The sequence below is a fragment of the Dicentrarchus labrax genome, unplaced genomic scaffold (assembly GCF_905237075.1).
Source record: "Dicentrarchus labrax unplaced genomic scaffold, dlabrax2021, whole genome shotgun sequence".
NCBI classification, from domain to species: domain Eukaryota; kingdom Metazoa; phylum Chordata; class Actinopteri; family Moronidae; genus Dicentrarchus; species Dicentrarchus labrax.
In genome coordinates this window covers 13,702,469-13,725,767 of record NW_026136713.1, presented here as the reverse complement: position 1 = coordinate 13,725,767, position 23,299 = coordinate 13,702,469, and the positions used below count along the sequence as shown (strand labels likewise).

Genomic DNA, 23,299 nt, shown 5'->3' with positions numbered 1-23,299 from the left:
AAAATCATCCTTATTTAGAGCGATTTTATTTTATTAAGAGAGACAATTGGGAAGGTATATTTTACTTAGGATAAGGTTTATTGGAAATACGGTTAGCCTAGAGGGAGAGGCTGACAGTGATACACGTCTTCAATACTTGCTCTAATGTGCAAACAAACAAGCTGCTGCTAATGTCTAAATGCCAGCTACCATTAATCACCAAGCAGAAGAATGAATACTATTTGCTACTTGCATTCCTTTGGTTTTACACCTAATACTATCCACACAGTGTTCCTTTCTTCGACTGCTCTTTGCTTGAACTTGTCAAGCTGCTACTTGATCTAGTTCCTAAATCTTGTGGGTGGGGCAACAAAGACATTTCCTACAGTTATATTGCTCAAGAGCCAGATTGATTGGCATCCTGGCTCTTGTGATGCTAACGCTGGCATCGCAGCCTTGGCTCTACCCAGTGGACAAAGAGGTAATGGCCATGAGAATTGCAAAATGCCACTTTGCATCAGTTTCAAGGAGAAAGATGTGTCAATAAAAAGACAACATGAGCATTGCTCAACAGGATATCCTCCTGCAACAGCAGTTTCTCCTTAGTGTCCCCTGAGCTACTTGCTCATATTGTAACAAAATCTTTTTTGTTTTGGTATATTTTATAGTGCAACATATTGCTAATCAATTCACTTCATACAATTCAAAGTTGGTTCACGTGTTGTTAGTTTAACCACATTTTAATGATTATGTGCTACTTTGGGAAGTCTTATATTCGTAAAAGGATTGGATCCAAATTCAGTCAGATTTATTGAGTGAGAATACGCCTCACACTGAATGATAGTAGCTTCTCCAGTCAATATTTTATGACCTAGTGGAATTTGCTCAACAGAAATTCACAGAAAGAGAAATTTTTCCCCTTCCCAGAGCTCTATGATTTATTCTACAGGTACAGAAATGGGTGTTTCATTCATTGTAAAATGAAGACTGCCAACATGTTCTGGTTATTAGGTATAGCATGTTTATTATGTATAGCATAACTGTTGCCACATTCAACAGTCTCCCTGGGTCAGTGCCACATAATTTATACATGACAAAACACAAAATAGTGACATATATTAAAATGGATCTTGCATATACACACTTCAAATAAGCAATTTTTATTTATATGCTCATACAGAAACTCGTACATGGAAACTCGTACATGGTGTCTTATTAGCGTAGTGTTCAGGAGTTCAGTCCAGATTCTGGGAATATTGTGCAAGGCCTCGCAGATGTCATAAAAATTTGAGCCAAGGTTAAACTTTTACTTGCAAACAAGCATTTCACAATGAAGGATGGGCAAAAATTCTCCGCCTGATTAGTGAATTTGGCATGCACTGTAACCAAACAGCCTGGGAGTCGATAAGGCCAATTTCAGTTACAACATTTGGCTGCACAGGTCACGCAGCGTGATGCATGTCCTACAGACTAGTAATGTGCAGGGGAGTCATAAGAGAAAGCCTGAATGGAGATGAGAATTGAACCATTTGTAAGATGATGAGGATTTTACTGCATTATTAATTAAAGGTCTGTTAGTTTTTACAGTCTAAGAAGCCATTAAGTGCCACTTTGTTTATAGTAAAACAGGTCATGCAAACTGAAACTCACAGGATTTATGCTTCAGTTACTGCACTTTGCTCTCCAGTTTCTCGCTGAATGTATTTGGTTTGCTTGCTTTATATAACCCTTGTGCATTATGTAGAACAATGTATAAAAATGACAACAGATTTTAGATCACACTATAAATGATATCTGTGTGCAACATACCTTCCTGATGAAAGTGATCAACACTATTAATATAACAGCTATAAATAAAAAAATTATGATCATTTGTCCAAAGTGGATTTCCTGTGCTTTCGGATGAAACAAACAGTACACTGAAGTGTTTTTTGTCATCACAATGTTTCTATCACTTGAAAAGCATACAGTGTCATTGATATCGGGCAGTTTTATCTTCAACTCATGTAGGATTGTCAGCCATTTACTGTCACAACAGTTAAAATAATTTCCACTAATGTACATGAGATTTAGGTGTACAGATAAAGCAAGAATCAAAGAGTGGTTTAAAGACACAAAATGATTATTTCTTATGTCTATTTCTCTCAGGGGAGAGCAGCTTAAACTACTAGGTATCATATCTAGATGGTTGTTAGATATGTTCAGATGAGTTAACACTTGCATGCAGGGTAAAGATAGATCAGAGCTGTTCATGTTTATTTCACTCATAATCAAAGACTGAAGAGTCTGTTGCACACCTTCTAATGCATCCACTTGGATTACCATATGTGGATTCCTTGCAAGGTTCAGAGAAACCAGAGAGGTTTTTTGAAATGTGTTTGGCTGAAGCGTTTTTATGTTGTTTTCTTTCAGATTGAGGTGTTTAAGAGTCCGTAACTGCCCAAAGACAACACAGGATGTGTTGAGATCTATTTGCTGCGTTGATTGAGAGCTTTGCAAATGGTCCATAAAGGCACAGGGTTGCACAGAATTGTCTTGGAGATTAAACGTTTCTATTTGTGTGAGCGCACTGAGGAATCTCGGGGAAATGTATACAAGTCCATTGCTTTGCATGTCAAGGTACTTTAAGGAGGGGAAGAAAAGCTGCCGGTGGTATCCTGATTCATTATCTTTTCTAACATTCCAGATGATGTTTTGCAGACAGTTATAACTGAAATTCAGAGTCTCTAAAGATGAGAGAAGGCTCAAAGTCTCCAGTGGGAAAGAGCTAAAGTGGTTATAGCTCAGGTCAATATAAATCAGTGGCATCAGCCTCCAGTTTGAGTGTAGGTTATTTTTTTTGACTGTCCTCTCCTTCATAATCTCATTATAAAGAGCATTGGCCTCTGATACCATTGTAGCCTCTGAATTTAAGGCACCAACCATATTATTCTGTAAATGTAGATACCTCAAATTGTTCATTTTCGGAACAATTGGGAAATAAATGAGCTTGTTGTGACTCAGATCGAGAATTTCAAGCCTGTACAACTGGTCGTCCTCACGCGTAACAAAGAACTCAACTGAATTTCTGCTGAGATTTAGATATTTAACTTGATGTAATTTAAAATCACAGATATGTGCAAGGTTATTTTTGGCCAAGTTTAGTGTTTCTAATTGGCTCAATGATTCAAATGTGCCCTGTTCTATCACTGATATCAGATTGTCATCAATAGTAATGGACCTCAAACCTTTGTTCTCCCTAAACAAGTTGTGTGAAAGTCTTGTTAAAGCATTACCAGTCATCTTAAGTTGATCAAGAGAAGATTTGTTTCGAAGGTACCGTTCCACCGCATCATGAGTCAAATCGTTCATTGATATGTCCAAAATCTTCAGTCTACTGATGGATTGGAGGGCTTTGCTGTTACTGCCAAGGTTGTTGTTCAGCGCATTTCTGGACAAATTCAACTCTTCAAGTCGAGCCAGGTTTTCAAAAGCCCCTTCGGAGATGAGATCCAGCTGGTTGGAGCTCAGGTCCAGCTGCTCCAAGTATGGCAAAGCAAGTGTTTGCAACTGTCTGATGAAGTTATTGGACAGGTCTAGTCTTCTCAGCCGTGCATCCAAATCCAGAGGGACAGAATAGAGATTCTGGTTGTTCCAGGACTGCTCCTTGAAATGAAAGGAACATTAATCATAATCAAAGAGCAAACCATGGAAACCAAAGTCAAACAACTTTAGTTGTTTAAGGATCTAAAAACCAGTAAAAGTTCCAAAAAGTATGGACAAAATTCAAAGATATTACACTTTAATATTAACATTTAAATCATTAATCGTGAGCCTACCTCTGGCTCATGATATGTCAATCCAGTTGTATAGAGGTCATTGCTGAGTGACCAGAGTAGAAGAAGATGAGAAAACATATGTCTGACCATTCTCCCTCTGCTGCTGCTTCTGCTGCTGTACCACTAGTGTTGTCAGAGCTCATATACACACCTCACACACACCCTCTTATAGCCATGCTTCATTTAAAAAAAAGCGAGAGAGAAAGCAGCTGCGGACACCAGATAGACATTGATACTATATTTAGACAATAAAGGCTTGGCCACTGATGTGCCACCTACTATTAAGAAAACATCCGAGTAAGGACCCTTTAAATTGTATAAAAACAGATTTTTGGACAAAGATGGTCATATTTCTGTGTTTATTGTAACAAATTGTACAGATGCATGAATTTAAATTGAGTTTTGAACAGAAATACCAACTGAGAATGAATTTGTACAAAGGAACATTATCCCATTTATAACAACTTTAATTTTATCATGATATGTTCAAGTATTTACAGGTTTGAGGAGTTCGTGTCAACCAGGAAAACACCCCCTGAGCAGTATAAATTTATACTTTTGTTTGTTCCTGACATAGTCTTAGGAAAACGGAAACCATTCTAAAATAGACAAGAGGAACAAATAAACAGACAGCGTGGAGGTGGAGCTGGAGGGAAGCCCCCAGCAAGAGACATGCTAAAATAGACTGATGAAAGGAGGAAGCGCACACAAACAATGATAGGGGACAGGCCCAGGTGGACAGCCTGAAAGATAGTTTAAAGCTAAAGGATTCTAAAAGTGAACTGACACATGAGATGGGCAGATCATTAAAAAAATTCATCATGTATTTTCCTGAGGTTAATGACAGGTCCCAGAAGTTTTCCTACTGCTGTCACTCGGTCCTTTATCAGCATCCCCTCACGCTGCTCAGTGTCAGCTTCTTACATCCTGCAACAACGAGCTGCATAGTTATCATCTTCATACCGTCTTGTTTCAGTTTAGCTGTATGACACCAAAAAAGGTCTCTACATCCATAGTGATGAGGACTTCAGGCTTGTATGGTATCACCAGTTCCAGTTCATCGTCCTGTTGCAGCTGCACTAAACCTATGACAGAGGATACATAGAAGAAGGCATCAGAGAAGAGACAAGATGGGTGACAAATTAAAGAAAAAACCTATCTAGAGCCAGTGTTTGGTTTGTCTGTTTTGGACTACTATAAAAACAATTAGCAGTTCAACATGGTGGACATAAATACGGTTCATTCTAATGTAACAAAAACATAACAATTCCAGAATAAGGTGATTATGCACTAAGGAAAACATACCTATGAATATTATATTTAATTTCTGCCAATAGATCCTCCTTAATGTTATGCACAACACCTTTGAAGTTAAAGGTGTTGGACTCTACTGTACAGTACATATGAACCACCACTAGCCAATTAGCTTAGCATAAAGAGTGGAAACAAAGGGAAACAGCTAGCCTGGCTCTGTACAAAGGTACAACATCTTTCTACCAGCTCCTCCAAAGCTCACAGAATTAACATATGGTATCTCATTTGTTTAATCTGTACAAAAACCAGAGTGTAAAAATGATAGTTGTGGTTTAAGGGGAGCTATTTCTTGGCTAGAAGCAGTCAGGCAACCTCAGGCTGACGTTACACTCAGTCAGTCACTACTCCTGGTCAAGAAATAATCTGGTACATACCTACTTGTATAACCACAATGTGTTGTTTTTACTCCTAGGATTTTGTATTAACAAACAAGGTATATATATGTATGTATATACATATATATATACAGACCAAGGCCAGCTAGTCTGTGTGCAAAAATAACCTAACCATCTGCTTGCTGTAGCTTCATATTTTCAATGCAGTCATTACAGCTGTATCAATCTCCTCATCTGACTCTTGTCTAGAAAGCAAACAAGCGTATTTCTCAAAATGTGGAACTATTTTTTTAAGCGGCCACACAGTTGTGCCTCACTAACCTGCAGTGTAGCATGTGTTGGCAGAGTTGGGAGGAGTTTCATCTGGCATATCTTGCAGGCAACACAAGAGCTCTGTTGAGGTCCCCTTGTTCGCGGAACCCCAACTTTGAATGATATAACCCACAACTGTGCTTGGCCTTTCAAACAAAACCTGTGAATTAAGCAGAACATTAGCTGAACAGTTGGAACAAATCAGATGTAATATCAACTTAGTTATGCTTGAATTAGAGTGACACAATACTTGTCCAAACACCAAGTAATAACCATCTTCTTGGACAACAATTCTGTTTTCCTTTTGTGAAATTGCATTTCCTTGCTGTACAGAAACAGTCCAAGGGATCACTGCTATATTTCCTAAGGGAGAAGGCAAGATACACTTATTCAAAATAATGGCATACGGTGCGATTCTAAAGCCAAAGACTTGAATTTAGTTTTACCTCTTATGTCTGGCTGTTTGTTAGTGTTAGCTGTTAACTGTAGGAATGATGTTGGAGCTGGCAAGAAGGAGAAATAAACATAATACTTTAATTTTATTAACTTAGCATACACAGTTTATGGTCTCACTACCAGATTAGACCGTAACTAATGGACACATTTTCAGTTCTCAGCTCCAACCCACCTCTGCAGCTGCCCTGTTCCCGTTTTACTCTCCTAGAAAATATCTTCGCAGAACTCTGAGCTTTTTGCAAAGTACTTGGCTTTATGTCCTAAGAGAAAACAAAGCATTAGGAGAAAATTTATTATTACAGCGCTATCTGAATACTCACTAATGGCATAAATCTCAGTAGTACAATGTCCAAGATGACTCCATCCTGTATAATCCGTGACATACCTCCCTTGTTTTAGACATCTTGGCCACTTTCCCATTGACTCCCTCAGAACGTGGCTGATTTAATTGTAGAATTATGTCCCCTTGGAGTTTGCGAAAATCATTTTCTAAAACACTGGCTCTGTGCACTAGGAAAAGACTAAGACAAAACATAAATGCTGTTAGTGATAATAAAGCATTGTAAAGCATTGTGAGACTAGTGAGACAGACTGATGTCCTCAAGTTACTCAAATGGGTGAGGTCACACATCAGTTAACCCCGGAAATCTAAATGTTCAGTTTCAAAATTTGTTTCTAAATGAGGAACTATCTTCTTTCTGCTGCTCAAGATGGAACTCATTTAGATTGCATGAAGATTACAGCCAAATTTGCAGTGTATTGTGAAACTTTCAGTCAAAGTAAAAGCCACATTTTAATAAAGACAAAACGCCTCACTCAAAGAACATCATTTGTTCTTGTCAGTACTCGTGCCAGCAGAGTCCCATCTAAAAGAGAAGTTTTAACCTTTTAAATCAATACCACCGGCTGCACAAACAGAAAAGACAGACGAAAGGGTTTAGACAGAAAATGAAACATTTTAATCCATCAATCAACTCCATTTACAAAAGTATATCCCTTTTATATACAATATGTACAAAGACGTATAAACAACTATCATTTTTCCACATGGATTCATTCATACGGTAACTAAACAATAGCACTGTAACAAAACATATCACTGATATTCTGCAGGGATGCTGTAGTGCAAATGTGCGCAAAATATATAGTGCTGTTGCTCTGTGAATACCTTATAACTCCAATTTTAATTGATTTTTCTCAGCCTTGCATAGATACCTTTATACTTGCTTTGAACAAATATATGATCTTTTAATCATGTTTATAACCCAGGGGCATATGGAGCTTTAAGCCCCTTGTTAAACCACTTACTTATAACTGATAATATAATTAAATTAATTAAAAAGGGCCAACTATACAAACTGCAAATACAACATTTTGAATAGATGGTGTTTTTGGAGATACAAGATTATCATTCAACAGCACTTTAAAATATGTAAATATTAGGTATATGTCAGCGCAGTGTCCTTCCTTGTTATAAAGAGAGATGCCGTCTGTGTTGACACAAAATGGTGGCCATAAATAGAAATGTTTGTTTGACGAGGACATTTGGCTCATCGAGGCTGATCTCTTTGCACAGAATCAATACAGAGCTGTGAAAGTGGACAAAAGTCACCCAGGGGCGCCCTCAGCTTTAATAATCCCGAGGGTTTCAGCTTCCTCTAAACAGGGGGCAAGACTTGGGCTAGAAGTTGCTTGCTACTGATTCGACCGTTGTGAGCAACTTCTCCTTTCTGTAGAAGGGCTGGTGTGTTGTGTAGTTATCAGTTCTGTCCAGCAGATGGAGCCTCTCCAAGTCTGACACTTCCCAGGAAGGTGGTGTGGTTGGTCATACTGATGAGTGTGTCCTCATACACTATGCGTATGGAAATCCTCTGGCCGGCGCGGAGCAGGCTCACCCCAGCGGTGTAGCAGGTGTTGAACTTGCGCTGGCCCGTCTCGATGCTGCAGGTGCAGCGGAGGAACGGGTTGGAGTCCACCATCACCTCATAGCTGGCAATGTCGGTGAAGTTGAGGTAGTACACCTGGTGGAGAGGGGAGACATAAAATTCACAGAAGACTGAGAGGGGTAGTCAAAACAAGTCCACATGATATTTAAGAGCTTATTTAAAGCTGAAACAGCTGGAATATCAGAGTAGCCAACAAGGGGTTTGAGTTATAGACGTTCACATTTAGCCACAGGGAGAGGAAAAGAAATGTCTTAAAGTATAACTCAAACATTTATGGATAAACAAAGCAAGCAGGTTTTTAAGCTTAAATGCAGAACAACTGCCAGCTCTTTTGACTCTGAACTGTAAATTATAAGAGTTACGTCAAGGACCGTACTCACTTCTACCTGACTATATATGAAGTAGACACCATCCAACAGCACCTCCAGCTCTCCAGAGCGAGAGTGCATTTTAAACACGCGGTGATGGATGGACACCATCTTCCAGTTCCTAAGGATTCCTTCAGACAGATCTAAACATGTCACAACAAATAAACAAGAGGCAAAGAGTCAACATAAACAGCTATCAGCAGTGTTTAAACTACAACCAGAGCTCAGCACTGACAGACAATATAAACCTGCTAATGATGCTTACACTCACATTTATACTGTGTCATAACTGGAATCTGCTAACATGCAAGGCTTCTGCTCCTGACCTGAGTTAACACGGGTCTGGCTTATAATGTAAGCCTACAACTGTATACTAATCCTATAATAGGTATGGGATTACGCTAGGGTTACTATAATCTTATAGTAAATATTGGTAGCACTCTAAACCATAAAAATCTTAGGTTATGTAGGTGAGTGTGACTAAATAAAAAAAAAAAGTATATCTTAAAAAATGACTAAATGTGGCATGTTGAATCTGTAGTTTAAACATTTTTAATCAAGTGAATGTAAACAGTTTACAGTGTTTATATTTATTCTGGTGTAAATCTGTGGTTTAGCAGGGATGTGTTTAGTTGAACAGTTGCAGAGCCAGGTCCTTGACAAGAGACATTAACAGGGATTAAGCATGTTTATTGTTTTGTGTCGAACACGGCGGTGTAAATACAAGTAAGAACAGACAGAAGGCCCACCTTCTCTCACTTGAATGGTTGTCTCCTGCCCTTGCAAATGAACCACTGCAGGCTGAAAAACAAGAAATCTCTGGTGACTAATCTGGATACACAGTAAAACAAGGGAACAGCTGTTTCATCTGGGATTTTGTGTCGGATACAATTTAATTTCCAATAGGTGACATACTCTACCTGGAATTCCTTTGTTTTTGTCTTATCGGGAACCCCTGCAACAATAAGAGAGAGAGAGAGAGACATGATAAAAATTCTGGCCTTCAACACTGCTGAGGAACAAAGAGATGATGATTAAAACAAAACAAACACTGGCATACTTTAAAGATAGATCACTGCTATCCCACACTATGTTTGACATCTTGCATCAAACTCTCACTGTGAAGGCAATGAGTTCATCAATTTTTGTCAACTTGAGCTCCCTTCTAGTGTGGGAACGCAGCTACATGCAGGCAAATACTGTAATCTAAGAACAAATCTCTCAACTCATGGGTGTTTCCAAGTCCTCTGGCTTGAGTTTTGGCCATCTCAGCGTGTTATCGTGTAATTTCTATTCTATTATATACCTGCTGGACCTTGAGTCCCTGGAGGTCCCTGTGGCCCGGGGGGTCCAGGGGGTCCAGCAGGCCCCACGGCGTTGCTTCCTGGAATACCGGGGATTCCAGGGATGCCCGGTGGGCCCGGGGGACCAGGAGGACCAGGGGGGCCTGGTCTTTTTTTCCCTGTTAAGAGAAAGAAAAAATGGTTGGCGAACTAAAAATCTGAGCAGGTTAATCTTTTGACAGTCAATTTTATTTATATAGTTTGAAATCACAAATTTGCCTCCTAAGGGCTTTACATTCTGTACAAATGCTGTACAGACTGTAAATCCTGATATGAAGCCAGCCAAGAAGCAGGAATAATGTTCCTGACGGAAAAAATCTAATATTGAAAGCTTGTCATTTACTTAAAGCCAACACGGTTATTGGATTTTGGACAACATCGCGAATACTCCCAGAGAGTAGGCAGCAGGTAGCAGTCCAATCAATGAGCAGGATAACTGAAATGTAGGTAGAATTATGTATTACCTTTTTTCTTTTCTTTCCTTTTATCCCTTCCAGTCGATTCTGTAAGAAACAAAAACAGTGTGATTAAGCTTGAAATGGTCTCCTGAACAATTATCATCTCAGATAACATCTCGGGTATCCAGCTCATTCCATGTAGGTATCCTGAATAGGCTAAAATAACAGATTCAGATGTTCGGCACTGAACACTGTAGTGGAGGTATGTCAGTCTGTGGTATCTTCTAGTGTAGTAATTTGTAAGTGTGGTTTCACCTCCTCTGTATGAACAAGTGCCTTAAGCATTCACAGGCAGTGGAACTGGAGAAGATCATTAGAGAGATACTTTATCCTGCCAAAATCCTTTTCTTTGAATTAAGCCCAGATGGAGAATGCAGATGAAAGTGTGTCTGCATGTGAGCGTGCGCATGTGTTTGTGTGTGTCTCCCCTTTACAACCATGTGTATGTGTGTGCGTGCATGGATGTTGGTGGGGCATCTATGTCAGTGCTTGAAAGATAAAATGCACTTAGTGTGCATCTGTGTGTGTGTGTGTTCTGTGTGCAGCTGAAGAATCCTTTTCAAAAAGCCGTCTCGCTGCTCTTGTGTTTACCATGTCATTACAACTACAAAGGCCATTTAACCTTAAAACCTCACAGTTTGAGTCCCCCTCAAACATATGGCCAATGTTTCTCCTCTGGCTAAATGACTGGATGCATCCGCATAGATTTCTCTTAACGAGCAGCCCTATCTGGAATCTGGTGCCCGTTAGGAGTGCCCAGAACGCACACATACGCACACACGTGCAAACACAGGACACACACACACACACACACACTCACTCACACACACACAAACACACATCTAAGGCTGAGATTACAAAAGCCTTTGTCTGTGCGCTGAGAGCAGAGGAGAGACCTGGGAATGATTAGTGTTTAGAGGCTCGGGACTTTACTGATTTATGTAGAAAGTCTCAAAGGTGAGTTTTTTCTTCTAATTTAAACACAATCACTAAACTTCCCCCCAAGTATTCAGTGTCACGCCACAGACATTGGAATGCCTTGTGATCATGCTGCACTTGTTGCTCTCAGACATGAAACTTCAAAGGCTTCGCTTTTTTATTTGCATAGCTCACATTCTAAACAAAAACTACAAAAGCAAATTCAGACATATTGGCCATATGGTTTTCTGTGCAGCTATTGATTACGATAAATCAATTCAGTGGAATTAATGAAAGCCATAAACGTCTGAGATGATAACCTCTTTTAGAAATGGCCACATAGTTTCTTAAAATGACTGCATGTTCTACAAAGTGATACATTTGTTTTTTGTGTGATTATTTTCTAATGGTATGGACCTGACTAATACACAGTTGGATTCAAACGTCCAGATCTGCTTACTTGACAGATGCAAAAGATATTTCGGGGACCCAATATTATTTTGAGACGGGGGAAATCAACGCAGGCTTTGCTGTCTGTTTCAAATTGGTGAAACCCTCCCAAACTCCTTGTTGTCCTTGTTTGCTATCCAAGTAATAATCAATCCCATTCCGTTTAATCTCTTGCTCTATAAACTCGGCAACATTATGTGGTGGAGCTGCTTTGTTAAGTAAGCACAAAGCAGTAAAAAATCAATTTCACAAAAAGTGGGAAACCATTAACAAACTGTTTTTAAAAATTTAAGAGCCTTAAGCCCACCAAAAGCCTATTATTTACACTGAACTGAATCCCCTCCAAACAAACAAGAGTTACAGAAACCATAGCTCAACAGTCGACCGGGCCATTGCCAAGTACATATCCAGAAAATAGACTGATGCATGCAGGTGCACCACAGAGCAATGGTCTGTAAGGTTCTTGTGTCATTAAATGTACTGAATTTGGAGTTTGAGCTTAAAAAGATACAGAAGGGGGGAACTGTGAGACAAGAAAGCTGTCAGCATACAAATCCTGTATTAGGACCGAAGACACAGACAGCACTAAATGATGATATATTCTAAATAAAACATGCCTGTTTCTGGCTGCTTGCCGGGACTCCTTTTCGCTCGCTGAGTTATGCCCCTGTTATCCTCTGTGGCATGGAATTCACTGTTTCTGTGCAGTAACTTCTCCTGGTGAAAAACAAAGGAAAATATTAATGAGCATGGGTAATTCATATTAGCAGAACATTCAAGAGGGCCACTGGCTCGATACACAGGGCCTCTCCTCAGAATATTAATACCAGCCAAGATCACCTTATATTAATTCCGTGAAGCAAACAAAAGGGATGAGTGATACAAGGTTTTGAGAGCGAAACCCATGTTACAAGTGGCCTTTCTATTCTTGGGGTATATTGTTTGCACAGAGACAACTTGGGGCATTTGAAAAGATGTGAGACACTGTCAGCCAGCACATTCATTGGTGGCCAAGTCATTGTCTGTCCCATTGGGGCTGTAACCTATCCTGTAACCCAAGTCACTTTTGTCTGTGTTTCTGCCGTTTGAGACAGTCACCTGGACACGACTGCTCTAAAATTCACCTTTTTATACAAAAGGAGGACATGAATTGTGGTTAATCTGAGAGTAATACCCATTCACATGGCACCTGGTCCCAGCCCTATTCAGAGGTTGCATGAATAAGCTAAAAAAAAAATGGGAGTCAAAGAAAAGGATCTGATGTAGCTGGTCTGAGCTCATCCCTAAAAACAGGAAACGCTATGCTACAGTGGTGGGGTGTTCCCATGGGCGAGTGAGTGGCGGGACAAACCACATGCCTGTGTTCTTATGTGACTGGTTCTGGTCGACCTACATTCACATGAACTCTGTAGGACGGGCTGACCTGACTGTAACACGCTCAAGACGTGACCGGCTCAGACAACAAAAAAACATGTTTCGTGCTAAGGGTTCCGAGTTGAAAAACGCAGATTGTTCAAAGTCGCCTTCAGTTAGAACAGCCAGTTTGTGATCACATCTTTGGAGGATTCCCAGAATCCGATAGACAAAGAAACTCTGCACTCGAAACACAACAAGACCACCCAAGGCCTTCTTTTTGTCGAGCCTCAAAATATACGAGTGCTTTTGGTCACACTTTGGAGTGTCAGCATAAATAATGGTAAAAGAGCAAGATAAAGGCTCTCGATGGCTGACGACAGAGCAGACAACTTGTATTTGTGCTGGACATCTGCTTGGAGTTTGGATAACTAATCTCCAAAAGCAGTGACACGTGCAGCACCTTAGCATGGATCAAAAGATAACAAATAATGATGTATCATTTATTCTTATTGCTGGGGATGAATCAGACAAGCTTGCTGACAGACACTTTGACCTCTCTTTTTCCGTGGGGGCCTACCCCAAGATGACACGCTCCATGTTTCCATCTGTGACCTTCAAATAAACATACTCCGACGGCGAGAAACTCTCCTTCTCCCGAAAGCTGCGTGAACTCCCAGTGCCTCTTTGTGTGGTTTTCCAAGCAGAGCCACTGAAAGACCATGAGAGGAGAAGACAAGAAAAGTTATGTTTCGAGTTTATTCTATACCTCGACTCAGATGTGGGAACCCACCCCCCCTTGGGTGAGGGATGAGCTGTATCATGTCAAACACCCCCCGCTGGCGGTGTTGGGCCAGCTCAGAGCAGTTAAAGTCTACATCCCTGACCAGCTGCCAGCCATGTCTGACCTTATGAGCACGGGAATTCCAGCCTGATGGAGGAGTATGTGTTGGAATGGTTTATCGACACACACAGACCTCCAGATGTTCCCGCGAGCAGCGACGTTTGCTGTTCATTTGGTGTGCAGGTGTCTCCACATCTCCTCTCCAGCTGTTGGCATATAGAGGGCTTTTACCTCTCAAAGGATTCGGGGTGTATGTTCAGGCATATGGCATTACACTTTCGTCTGTTCTGACAGCCAAACATGATTCAACAGCCAATTTCTGGCCCGAGATTAAGCTCCAGCAGAACGACAAAAAACAAACAAGCAATCTGCTAGGCTACTACCAAAACTGGTGCAGCTTGTGTTGTTGATGAAGGCAACAAAGCGATAAAAAAAGAAAAGAAAAAAGTTATTCCATTATACGACTATGAGAAATGGTTTTGCGCCCTTGTTTGCTTCATTTCACTTCATTACAACATTTACAGCCTTCATACCCTTCAAAGGCATGCAGAGTTACAGTAAATCAGGATGACAATGTGTTGGTATGTATGCCAAGTGCCAACTATTGAGTAAACCATTCTTTTTCAGCACAAGGGAAAAAATGCTATTAATTAGAGGGCTTTCAAATCTTCAAAGCGTGGGGGGGTGCTGTTGCGCGCAGAGGACGCGATTCCCTGTTGTTCCGTGAGGATATGACTAAAATTCAGTCACCCCAGGGATGTGTAATTTTGTGATCACAAGACTTCTTTTTTGCCCTATAAACACTTACTATTACAACGGCTTGTATTCCTAACGATTTCTGCACTTACACTATTGAACTTCCCTGACATTCTGAACTTTTCAAGCTGTTTATGAAGTGTGAAGAGTGTTTTTTTTTTTGTTTTTTTGACCAGTACTGTTTCCTAGCTCATATCTCTCCACAAATACAGACATTTTGGCTTCAGTAACGCCCCTAAAATCTTGGACCCGAAGTGACAATTAGTCACTAAATTGCGGTTAAGAATGTGAGGTTGAGGTGAAACTCTGGGCTGGTGTCTGTGGGTGCCAGATGCATGGGTGTCTATCACTGCTGTACAGGGAGAACTGAACGTTCGCAATACTCCCGTGATTCACACTCCTGGATAGAACAATGACAGCGTGTTTTCTTCTTAAATATCATACAGGAGTGTTCTTGCCTCAGCCAAAACCAGACACTGCTCTCTGGAAGGCCATGTGTTTTAAACCATAACTTGGGTAATTTAATAACAGTGTCCATAGATTGTCATCTAAAAAAGCTGTAGAGCTCAACCTAAGGGAAATGTTGCCTGTCAACAGCCAATCACATTTCAGATTGTTGCAACACTGCTGGCAAAGTGACTTCTAGCTGAATGCTGCGAATGCCTGGAGAATTTATTATTTTGGTAGATGTTTGTGACTCTGGACTTAATCTTTACTGGGCGTCTACGCCATGCATCTGTCAAGACAATTCAGTCGTATATGGAAAAGCTTGCAGCCTCATATCTCTGATGTTTCGCCCTCCTCTGCCTTGTGCTTTTATGACACTTGTGTCCACGCTGATTTATTCCTGATATGGAGGCTCGCTCTATCATACATACGACACCACTGTTTTAACTAATCATGCACTGGTCACAATTAAAGTAGATGTGGGTGACAGCCCACCCTGGAGCCCCAGAGCTTGTATGCTGCTGAGGACTTTGTGTCCCATCAAACTGACTTTTTTAATAGCCGTTAACTAGACTCCAGATGTTTCAGCATCTGTTCTCTGTGAGACTTTGAAGGCATACATCAGAGGAGAAAATTATTTCATATAATGGTTATAAGAAAAATGTTAGGCAAGAATAAAACGCTATCTGAGCGAACACAATTAGATATGACTTTTATTACGTTTCGCTGACTGGGGTCAGGTGAAAGAGGGTCAGGCTGACTGTGAGCGACACTTGCTCTCGTTCAGTAATGCCCGGCATCACACTCGTGCTTCAGACCTCAGAGCTGCACACCTGGGAGGGGCTTTTTACTGTCGGGAACTGTGCAGATCTGCTGGGCAGCTGGGATTTACTGCCTTGCTCAAGGGCATACCAACTGTGACTGTTGAGGGGAAGACTGTTCACTTCCCAGGCCCGGAATCATAAATGACCAGATCATCTGCTCTCTTTAAGAGGCAACTAGGTGGATCTGGAAAAGTGTGAGATGTTAAGTGGTATGTAATTTTTAATTGCATACCAGAACTGTTTCTAGTTTTCCTGATTTCCTGCTTTTATTTATATTTTATTATATTTGTTACATTTAGTATTATTGCTAGAACAGTCTTTTAAGTCCCAGTTTAGACTGCCAAACAATATTGTTTCCATTTCTGTACTTACATCTGAGGAAACATAAAATATTTTCATAGCATTTGTAATCTATCTTTGTCTCACATTACCCCACAACCCCGGTTGCAAGCAGTCCCCTCCTCTGTTCACTGAAAAACTGATTGGAAACTTGCAGTGTTCCAGCTTATATAGCCTAGATCCTAAGATGAGAGTTAAAGTCACTTTTCGTGTGCATCTCCAAATTCTACCAACTGTCCCGCACAAAAGGCTTGCTCTTAATAGGCTTAATTGTTTTGTCTGTAAAACATGGCATAAAATGTGACCAAAACCTAAAACCGGATTCAAAAACAAATGTAATATTACAAGATTTAAACTAAATACACAGCCAGAATAAACACAGGATGGTGTTTTCTTTTCATAAATCAAATTTACAGATTAAAGCGCTTTCAATTTGAGCCCAGTGTAAAGAAAACACTTATTTCCCCAAGCACCTAGAGAAGATATTTACATCTTAAAACTCATGTCCATATCCATAACCTTTATCCTCCTTAATACCGTGATATCAACTGACCTAAAGTTTTCTTTCCATTCGGTTTGACTCAAGAAGCTGCTTAACAAGAGAATTATGTCAGAAAGTTTCTGGATTTCCACTGGCTTTACTGTTTACCAAAATTGACTAATGTTCGACACTGAGCAACCCAGTCTGACACGCACTAAATCTGGTGTCCAAAGCTGTTGTTCGTTGATGACAACCCACAACAACTGTCTTTTCCAGAATACGTCTATCACAATGCGGACACTCCGGACAAGTCCACATTGTTTCGATATGATGACAAAGCTAATGTCCTTGTAATGTCACATGCATGTCTATCTGGTATGTATGTTTGCTCTTATATCTGATTGCTTTTGCTTTTCTTTGTTTTCTTTTCGTGTTATGTTACACTTGTCTGTATACCTGCGCGTCACATTGAATTTCACAGATGCTGCTGAAGTGCCTTTGATGGAGACTTGTGTGAAAAATGCAATAAACAATTTTTAGTTCTACAAAAAAAGGGTCTTCAAAGGAAATTCTTGAAAAGCTAACAAGTGCGGCCGCTGCGTCCAAATGCCACATGCTCCTGTTTCTCCAACTATGTAAACTGTGGGATGTGTAATCAGAGTTGTTTAATGCAGACATCTGGCAAAGACAGCATCACAGCGCTGTTAAATATTTACAGCTGGGCCACAGTCTTTCACCTCATGAAGCGTCACCATCTGGGTTGAATACCAGGCCCATCTCGCTCGGCTTTAACCAGGGAAACCAAACTAAAATAAGCTTAGCAAAGGACTAAATGAATAGGCTGAGCTTCCCACTTGTGAAAGAAAAATGTTACAGAGCAAACACCAATACCAGCCATTGATCTTGATAATCTTTCCTTACAGAGAAATGAACGCCTCCATCCTCCAAGTGACTATCAAGTTGACGGCTCTGCACAAATAAATGTTCAAGCCAATGCCCCACACAGAGGATAATTTTCTCGGTGAAAACATTACACAACTGGTGACATACGAGCTAATTGAGCAAGCAATGCAAAGTTGAAACCTACACTTGGGTCCCTTTTGTACCGATGAAATTAGGGAGTGTGTGGAGGTGGAGGGTTTGGTGGGGGGTGGGGGTCGGGGTCGGCTGTTGCCAAAGCCACAGACAACACAATGAACATTCAATCAGCCCGCTGCCAGAAAAGAAAACACATGTGAGACGAGGCTGGCTCGGCTCCAAGTACCAACTGCCCCATCTAAGTCCTGATGAATTTACATCAGCCCTTGGGCTTTGCACCTGCTGGTGATCCAGTTAATTTTCCGTCCACCTGCTCCAGCACATTGACTGACCCCGTCTCTGTGAATCCAGCTGGGCAGTCTGCCTAAGTTTTGAGCATCAACCTCTGTCTGTTTAGAGAGGTAGGTAGGTGGGTGGCGGGGGGGCTCTGGGAAACAAGACAAATTGGGTTAAATGTGGTTTGATTGAGGAAAAATAAAAAGCCATTTCTGAAGTAAATTAGTTAACTATGGGTTGTTGTTGTTTTTTTTTTTTTCATGAGCTGTTTCTTGTTTTATGAAGGCAAAAAAAAAAAAAGTGCACCATACCTCTCTTACTTCCTTGATATGCCTCCCCTGCATGTTTACCTGAACAGGAGACTTTGGCCAGGTGACAGACTTAAAGCTTATACTTTTGTGTATTTTTGTCCAAGAGGCTGAATCACGCACACGGGAGCGCTAATTCAAAACATATTTGTCTGGAAACTGAGCTGGCAAAACTTCGTGACAGGCTACTGTAAAATAAGTTGCCCAGAAACATGCCATAACAGAGCACAGAGGCAAAACCTGATACCGTGATACGGGAACAGGAGGACTGAACGGAGGTGAATGAACACGAACAGCCTCCGTGAGAGGAATGAAAACAATGCCGTCTTGAATGAGCTGCTCTTCATTTAGCTTTTTTTTTTTTTTTTTCCTTCCCTAACATGTTTCTGTCTTTCCTAGGATGTTGTTTTTTGTTTTTTACCTCATGACCCTCTCCGCCGCGGCTGCTGCCGGACTCCAGTCGCGGGTGGCCGGGCGAGAGCACCGCCGCCGGGTCAACCAGGTCACTCCCCGCAAGTGTCAACATGGAGTCCCGCTTCTGGTGGATAATTTCCCTTTTGACTTCGGACCGCAGATCCAAATAGCAGACGAGGGTGACAGCGTGCAGACACAGCGACAGCAGGAATAATCCCAGGAAGACGACACTGCCGCTCCGACTCCTGCACTTCTTGTTGCACGTGCACGGAGCTGCTCTGGGCATCACTTTGTCCGGGAAATCCTCCGCGGGTGAACCATCGCGTGCCATTATCGGACGGAGCGCGAGTCAGATGCTCTTTATCTCGGCATAATCGGCTCGTTTGTCTCGCGCGGGCCGCGGCTATTCATTTACGTGGAGACTCATAGGTGCAGCAGCAGCAGGTCGGTGCAAACTTCTTCGAGTATCTGTAGTAACAATGGAGGCCCGCCCACCTCCTCTGTGATTGGCCGGTGACAATTACGAACCCAGACAATCCGGGCCAGAGGTTGGACGGGCTGGATGCACCAGGTGAAGTAGTGGAGCGACACCCAATGGTGAAACGGTGCAGCTGCAACGCCCGTGAGCTCATGATAATGAGATTATAATTGTGAGAATATTCCCCTTTTTATATTTGTTTGTTGCTCACAGTGTGTCGTGTGATTAATACTCAGCACACCGAGGCAGGAAAACACTTTTCGTGACCTTCCTGTGTGATTTATTTTCTGTTATGTGAGTGTGAATGGGAAGGGGTGGTCAGTCGCTGATGTAATGTATATTGTTTATGCATTTGTTTTATGTGTTTTAGGCTGTGGACATGCTATTTTTCACTGGTGTACTTTGTTTGGCACTTTTGTTTTGTTATGTGGGTGGCACATGAAGCGGTGGTCCTGTGTGAAGAATTGATTTAAAACCCTGGTAAATATTGCCCAGTGTTGTTATTGAAAAAGAACAAGCGGTTGATGATTTCATCATATCATCAAAGAGTGGAAAAGTATTGCAAATTATATCCTTAAACAGACTACACATTATACAATTATATTTAATTACATCTGGACCCTGTCAGGCTGAGCAGTATGATAGCAGGCCTGGAAGAGAGTCAATGTCACAGTGAGGTCAGCACCACTCTGTGTACAACACCATCAAATACTCTAAACACGTGTCACTCAGCTGAACTTGGGGAATATTTTGACATTTATGTTACCAAAAAGCCAGCTGAGGACAATGCCTTAACGAGATTGAATGTGGCACTGCGGTTTTCTACATTTTCAACATCCAAAGCAGACCTTACTTTTGTTCTTTTTCAGATGTAGACACTTTGATCTCTGGAGCAAGGAACCAGAGGTAGCCTGTGGATCAGTCCGTCCTTCAGCCTTGAGATGATGAAACCAGTGCACTGAGCGGGGCTGAAACTTGGGGCCTTGATGGATCACCAGCTTAGATTAGTTTTCAGGCAAGTGCCACAAAACATCAGTCTTTATTTCTTTGGGACAAAACCTGACATTTGAGTGCACTTGACCTACAGAGAGGTACACTCTTTCATAATATGAGCTCACCCTGACAGACACTGAGTAATCGCTGGTATTCACTTGGTATTGTGGGAGAAAATAATGGAGAAGAATGACTTTAGGAGATCAGAATACGGGTATTTCATCACTGTGAAATGTTTTCACCATGAAGTTGATTACTGTAAGAAAGCGAAAACTCATTGCTGTATTTCTCAGGATTCTGCTCTTACTGCCACTATATCACAGCCCATTTTTCCTCAGAACAATCTGCTTCATTCCTCCAACTCGTCTGCAGAAAAAAAAGTGATTCTAGTCAGCTGCCACTGAAGGGCAGCATTGCCAAGCCATAAATCAACATGCCAGTGTCCTGATGAACTTGAACTTAAAAGACAAAACAGATTCACATTGGGTGAATAATGACGTTTAAATAATAACTTTTTATATTCTCTATGTATATCTTTATGTAGCTTCTCTGTGGTCAATAATTATTATCCACATATTAAGCATCCTCCTTCTCTCTCTCCCGGGAAGCCATTTCTTCATTGTTTGAATATAAGATAGTGAAATCATAGAGGGAAAGACATTCAAAGTAACCCTCACAGGGCCTGTGACTGAGGGCTCAGCCTAAGCATGTTCGCCACGCTTTTCATCCAAGCAGCAGGCACAATGACTTTGAGACACGGATAATTTGGGACTGGAATAGTTAGGCATATACATCTCCTATGATTTCAACCGATTTTAAAATGTTTTATAGGTTACTATATATGTGAGGAGTGGCTATACTTTTTATTTTATCTTTTTTTTTTCAGTGTTTGTTTTTGTGGAAAGCGGAGGTCAGAGGGCCTTGAGGTAAAGGCCACTTGATGAGTCATCTCTATATCTGCTGCCTTGTTTGAGACAACACAACTTTAAAGCCTGAGACAATTAAAAACAGTTTTGTCGTGATTGTTTTTTTGGCACCGAAAAGAGGAGGAATAATTCTTGTAGCATCCCTCGGGCATCAATGCAGCGTTCATAAATGGTGTGCCACTCTATCCTCTCTGAGCTTATAACAAGATTTAGAGGCTTTCCCTGCCAGATGATGGAGTTTTGCAGGAGGAATAGGCACTCTTATATTTTACCACGGAGAGCTGAGTGGTGGGCTGAGGCTCATGACTCCAACAAGCTGTTGGAGGACTGTTTGGTCTCGACCAAATTTTTCCTTTCTCCTACGAAGTGATAAAAGAGCACAAATTCAAATCCACTTTCAATTGCCATCATATGGAATCACATATGAGCTAAAGTGATTCATAGCTAATAGAACAATACCATTACATATTACAGTAAATTGTTTTATTCCTCTCAACCCCATACATTACCTTCTCAGGAGTCATTGTTTCTGCACATTGAATTGTGGAGGTGTAACCTTGGCTAATTGATATGCTGTGGTGTTTGATTTCCTACCTATAAATCTCCTGTAAATTGGACCACGTCTCCCATTTCTCTGAACAATGATTCATTCACTCTCATTGTGGGCGTCTGTCTTAAGAATCCTTATCAAGATCAGAGAGCTCTCTCTCGCTGCCGTTATTTTTGTACCGTGCTGCTTTTGTTGCCCTTGCCTCTCTCTCTCTCTCTCTCTCTCTCTCCATCTATTTGCTGACTGTTGTGTGCAACTCGTTGGGTAAACTTAATTGATTTTTTTTATTCCACACAGAATTGTTGCAGTTAAGTGGCCTTTTTAGCATGCATTGGATTGTTTTGTGTGTTTTCTCAAGGCAACAGTGTTCAGGGGAATCGGTAAACAATAACATTTTAGAGTTGCTCATTTACTGTTTTAGTTTTCTTATTATTTTTGGGGCAATTTGCCTTTATTGAATAGGAGCAGTATGGGCAGGAAACCTAGGGTGAGAGAGAGAGGGGTATGGCATGTAACAAAGAATCTCAGTCAGAAATTAACCTTGAGAGTTGCTTATATCCATATTAAACATGAGGGAATTTAACAATTGTTTAAGTAAAAGTAATAGTCAAAGTCAAACGATTCATTATACAGGTTGTTGTAATAATTATCTACATCCTATTTTCTATCTATTTTTTCTCTGTCTTCATCATTCTGAAACCATAACACAACAAATGTTCCTGTATCATGCCACCTAAAAAGAGGAAAACATTGTATGATGTTATTATTTTTAAGTTACATTTGACAGGGTTGGAAGAATGTTTAGCTGACAGATCTGCTACATGTAAATCAATGCCATAATAATACTTCCCCAGTAGAACTTTTGCTCCATTGATTTTCCGGTTGAGTCAGACACAATGAGGGCAAATGACACAAAAATACACAATCACTACGTAGTCTAAAGATAACCAATGTAAGTTTAACGTGAAATTGCATAGGTGTAACAGTCAAACTGTACTTGAAGTTTGTGCTCACTTTCATTAAAGTTCCTGTCCCTAAAAGTGTTTTTTCCTGTGCCAGGTTTCCACAGTTTAAGGCAGTTTATTAAACAGTGACATTTTGCTGTAAAAGCTGTAATTTTTGTTGCCTCGCCTCAAGCTCAGCAATGCTCCTCTGTGAGTAACCTTGTCAGTAACACTGTCGCACCATCAGCAGAGACACGATTCTGTAATTGTATTTATTAATGAAAAGCAGAGGACCTGAAAGACATACAGCACACTCACATGACACCGAGTGGAGAGCAACCATGGAATACAACCATGCCATTGATCAACTACATAATGGATATCAAAGTATAAAGAATAGTACATCACCTATTAATGCTAAAACAATGATTAATTAGTTTCAACATGTTTTAGTTATTAAAAATGCTATATTCATGCTTAGTTTATACAAGGGAGCCTAAAGAATAAATAAATCTTCCTCAGCATTACACTTATTTATATGACTACAGAAGTCATATTTTTGTCTTAACAATGCTGGTAGATGCTACCTGTTATTACGTTCTTCATAGTAACATATAAAGTTATGTCGAAC

The 23,299-nt window shown here is 40.7% G+C and overlaps 3 protein-coding genes and 1 long non-coding RNA gene across 7 annotated transcripts; 1 reads left to right on the top strand and 3 right to left on the bottom strand.

Moving 5' to 3' along the window:
* Positions 1 to 977: 977 nt before the first annotated feature.
* Positions 978 to 4,037, bottom strand: LOC127375219 (transforming growth factor beta activator LRRC32-like). Of its 2 annotated transcripts, none has more exons than XM_051421185.1 (2): positions 3,798 to 4,037; positions 978 to 3,624 (listed from the first exon to the last, which is right to left on the bottom strand). In XM_051421185.1, exons 1-2 carry the CDS (start codon positions 3,885 to 3,887, stop codon positions 1,756 to 1,758), a joined length of 1,959 nt encoding a protein of 652 aa, XP_051277145.1. In that variant the 5' UTR covers positions 3,888 to 4,037; the 3' UTR covers positions 978 to 1,755. The 2 variants fall into 2 exon arrangements, with proteins under 2 accessions (XP_051277145.1, XP_051277146.1); XM_051421186.1 differs by having other exon boundaries at positions 978 to 3,618.
* A 105-nt stretch (positions 4,038 to 4,142) lies between these two features.
* Positions 4,143 to 6,849, bottom strand: LOC127375222 (tumor necrosis factor ligand superfamily member 13B-like). Of its 2 annotated transcripts, XM_051421193.1 has the most exons (6): positions 6,600 to 6,849; positions 6,387 to 6,474; positions 6,205 to 6,261; positions 6,009 to 6,121; positions 5,768 to 5,918; positions 4,143 to 4,882 (listed from the first exon to the last, which is right to left on the bottom strand). In XM_051421193.1, the coding sequence occupies exons 1-6, from the start codon at positions 6,843 to 6,845 to the stop codon at positions 4,770 to 4,772; spliced, it is 768 nt and encodes a 255-aa protein (XP_051277153.1). In that variant the 5' UTR covers positions 6,846 to 6,849; the 3' UTR covers positions 4,143 to 4,769. The 2 variants fall into 2 exon arrangements, with proteins under 2 accessions (XP_051277153.1, XP_051277150.1); XM_051421190.1 differs by having other exon boundaries at positions 5,768 to 6,121.
* A 301-nt stretch (positions 6,850 to 7,150) lies between these two features.
* Positions 7,151 to 19,237, bottom strand: eda (ectodysplasin A). Of its 2 annotated transcripts, none has more exons than XM_051421187.1 (8): positions 18,785 to 19,237; positions 12,315 to 12,414; positions 10,336 to 10,374; positions 9,835 to 9,990; positions 9,449 to 9,483; positions 9,278 to 9,329; positions 8,541 to 8,671; positions 7,151 to 8,235 (listed from the first exon to the last, which is right to left on the bottom strand). In XM_051421187.1, exons 1-8 carry the CDS (start codon positions 19,106 to 19,108, stop codon positions 7,975 to 7,977), a joined length of 1,098 nt encoding a protein of 365 aa, XP_051277147.1. In that variant the 5' UTR covers positions 19,109 to 19,237; the 3' UTR covers positions 7,151 to 7,974. The 2 variants fall into 2 exon arrangements, with proteins under 2 accessions (XP_051277147.1, XP_051277148.1); XM_051421188.1 differs by having other exon boundaries at positions 8,547 to 8,671.
* Positions 19,238 to 19,240: 3 nt separating this feature from the next.
* On the top strand, positions 19,241 to 22,764 carry LOC127375223 (uncharacterized). The gene is made up of 2 exons (XR_007887339.1): positions 19,241 to 19,427; positions 20,125 to 22,764. It is a non-coding gene; the product is annotated as an uncharacterized LOC127375223 (long non-coding RNA).
* Positions 22,765 to 23,299: the final 535 nt, after the last annotated feature.

Excerpts from the sequence above, each read along its gene's own strand:
- LOC127375219 (XM_051421185.1), bottom strand. The coding sequence starts at position 3,887 with ATGGTCAGACATATGTTTTCTCATCTTCTTCTACTCTGGTCACTCAGC. Across the intron at positions 3,625-3,797 it reads TGACATATCATGAGCCAGAG|GAGCAGTCCTGGAACAACCA; the intron begins GTAGGCTCACGA and ends TTTCATTTCAAG.
- LOC127375222 (XM_051421190.1), bottom strand. The coding sequence starts at position 6,845 with ATGTGTGACCTCACCCATTTGAGTAACTTGAGGACATCAGTCTGTCTC. Across the intron at positions 6,475-6,599 it reads AGATGTCTAAAACAAGGGAG|GACATAAAGCCAAGTACTTT; the intron begins GTATGTCACGGA and ends GTTTTCTCTTAG. Across the intron at positions 6,122-6,204 it reads CAAACAGCCAGACATAAGAG|GAAATATAGCAGTGATCCCT; the intron begins GTAAAACTAAAT and ends CTTCTCCCTTAG.
- eda (XM_051421187.1), bottom strand. The coding sequence starts at position 19,108 with ATGGCACGCGATGGTTCACCCGCGGAGGATTTCCCGGACAAAGTGATG. Across the intron at positions 9,330-9,448 it reads CAAAAACAAAGGAATTCCAG|CCTGCAGTGGTTCATTTGCA; the intron begins GTAGAGTATGTC and ends CTTGTTTTTCAG. Across the intron at positions 8,672-9,277 it reads AACCATTCAAGTGAGAGAAG|ATCTGTCTGAAGGAATCCTT; the intron begins GTGGGCCTTCTG and ends TGACATGTTTAG.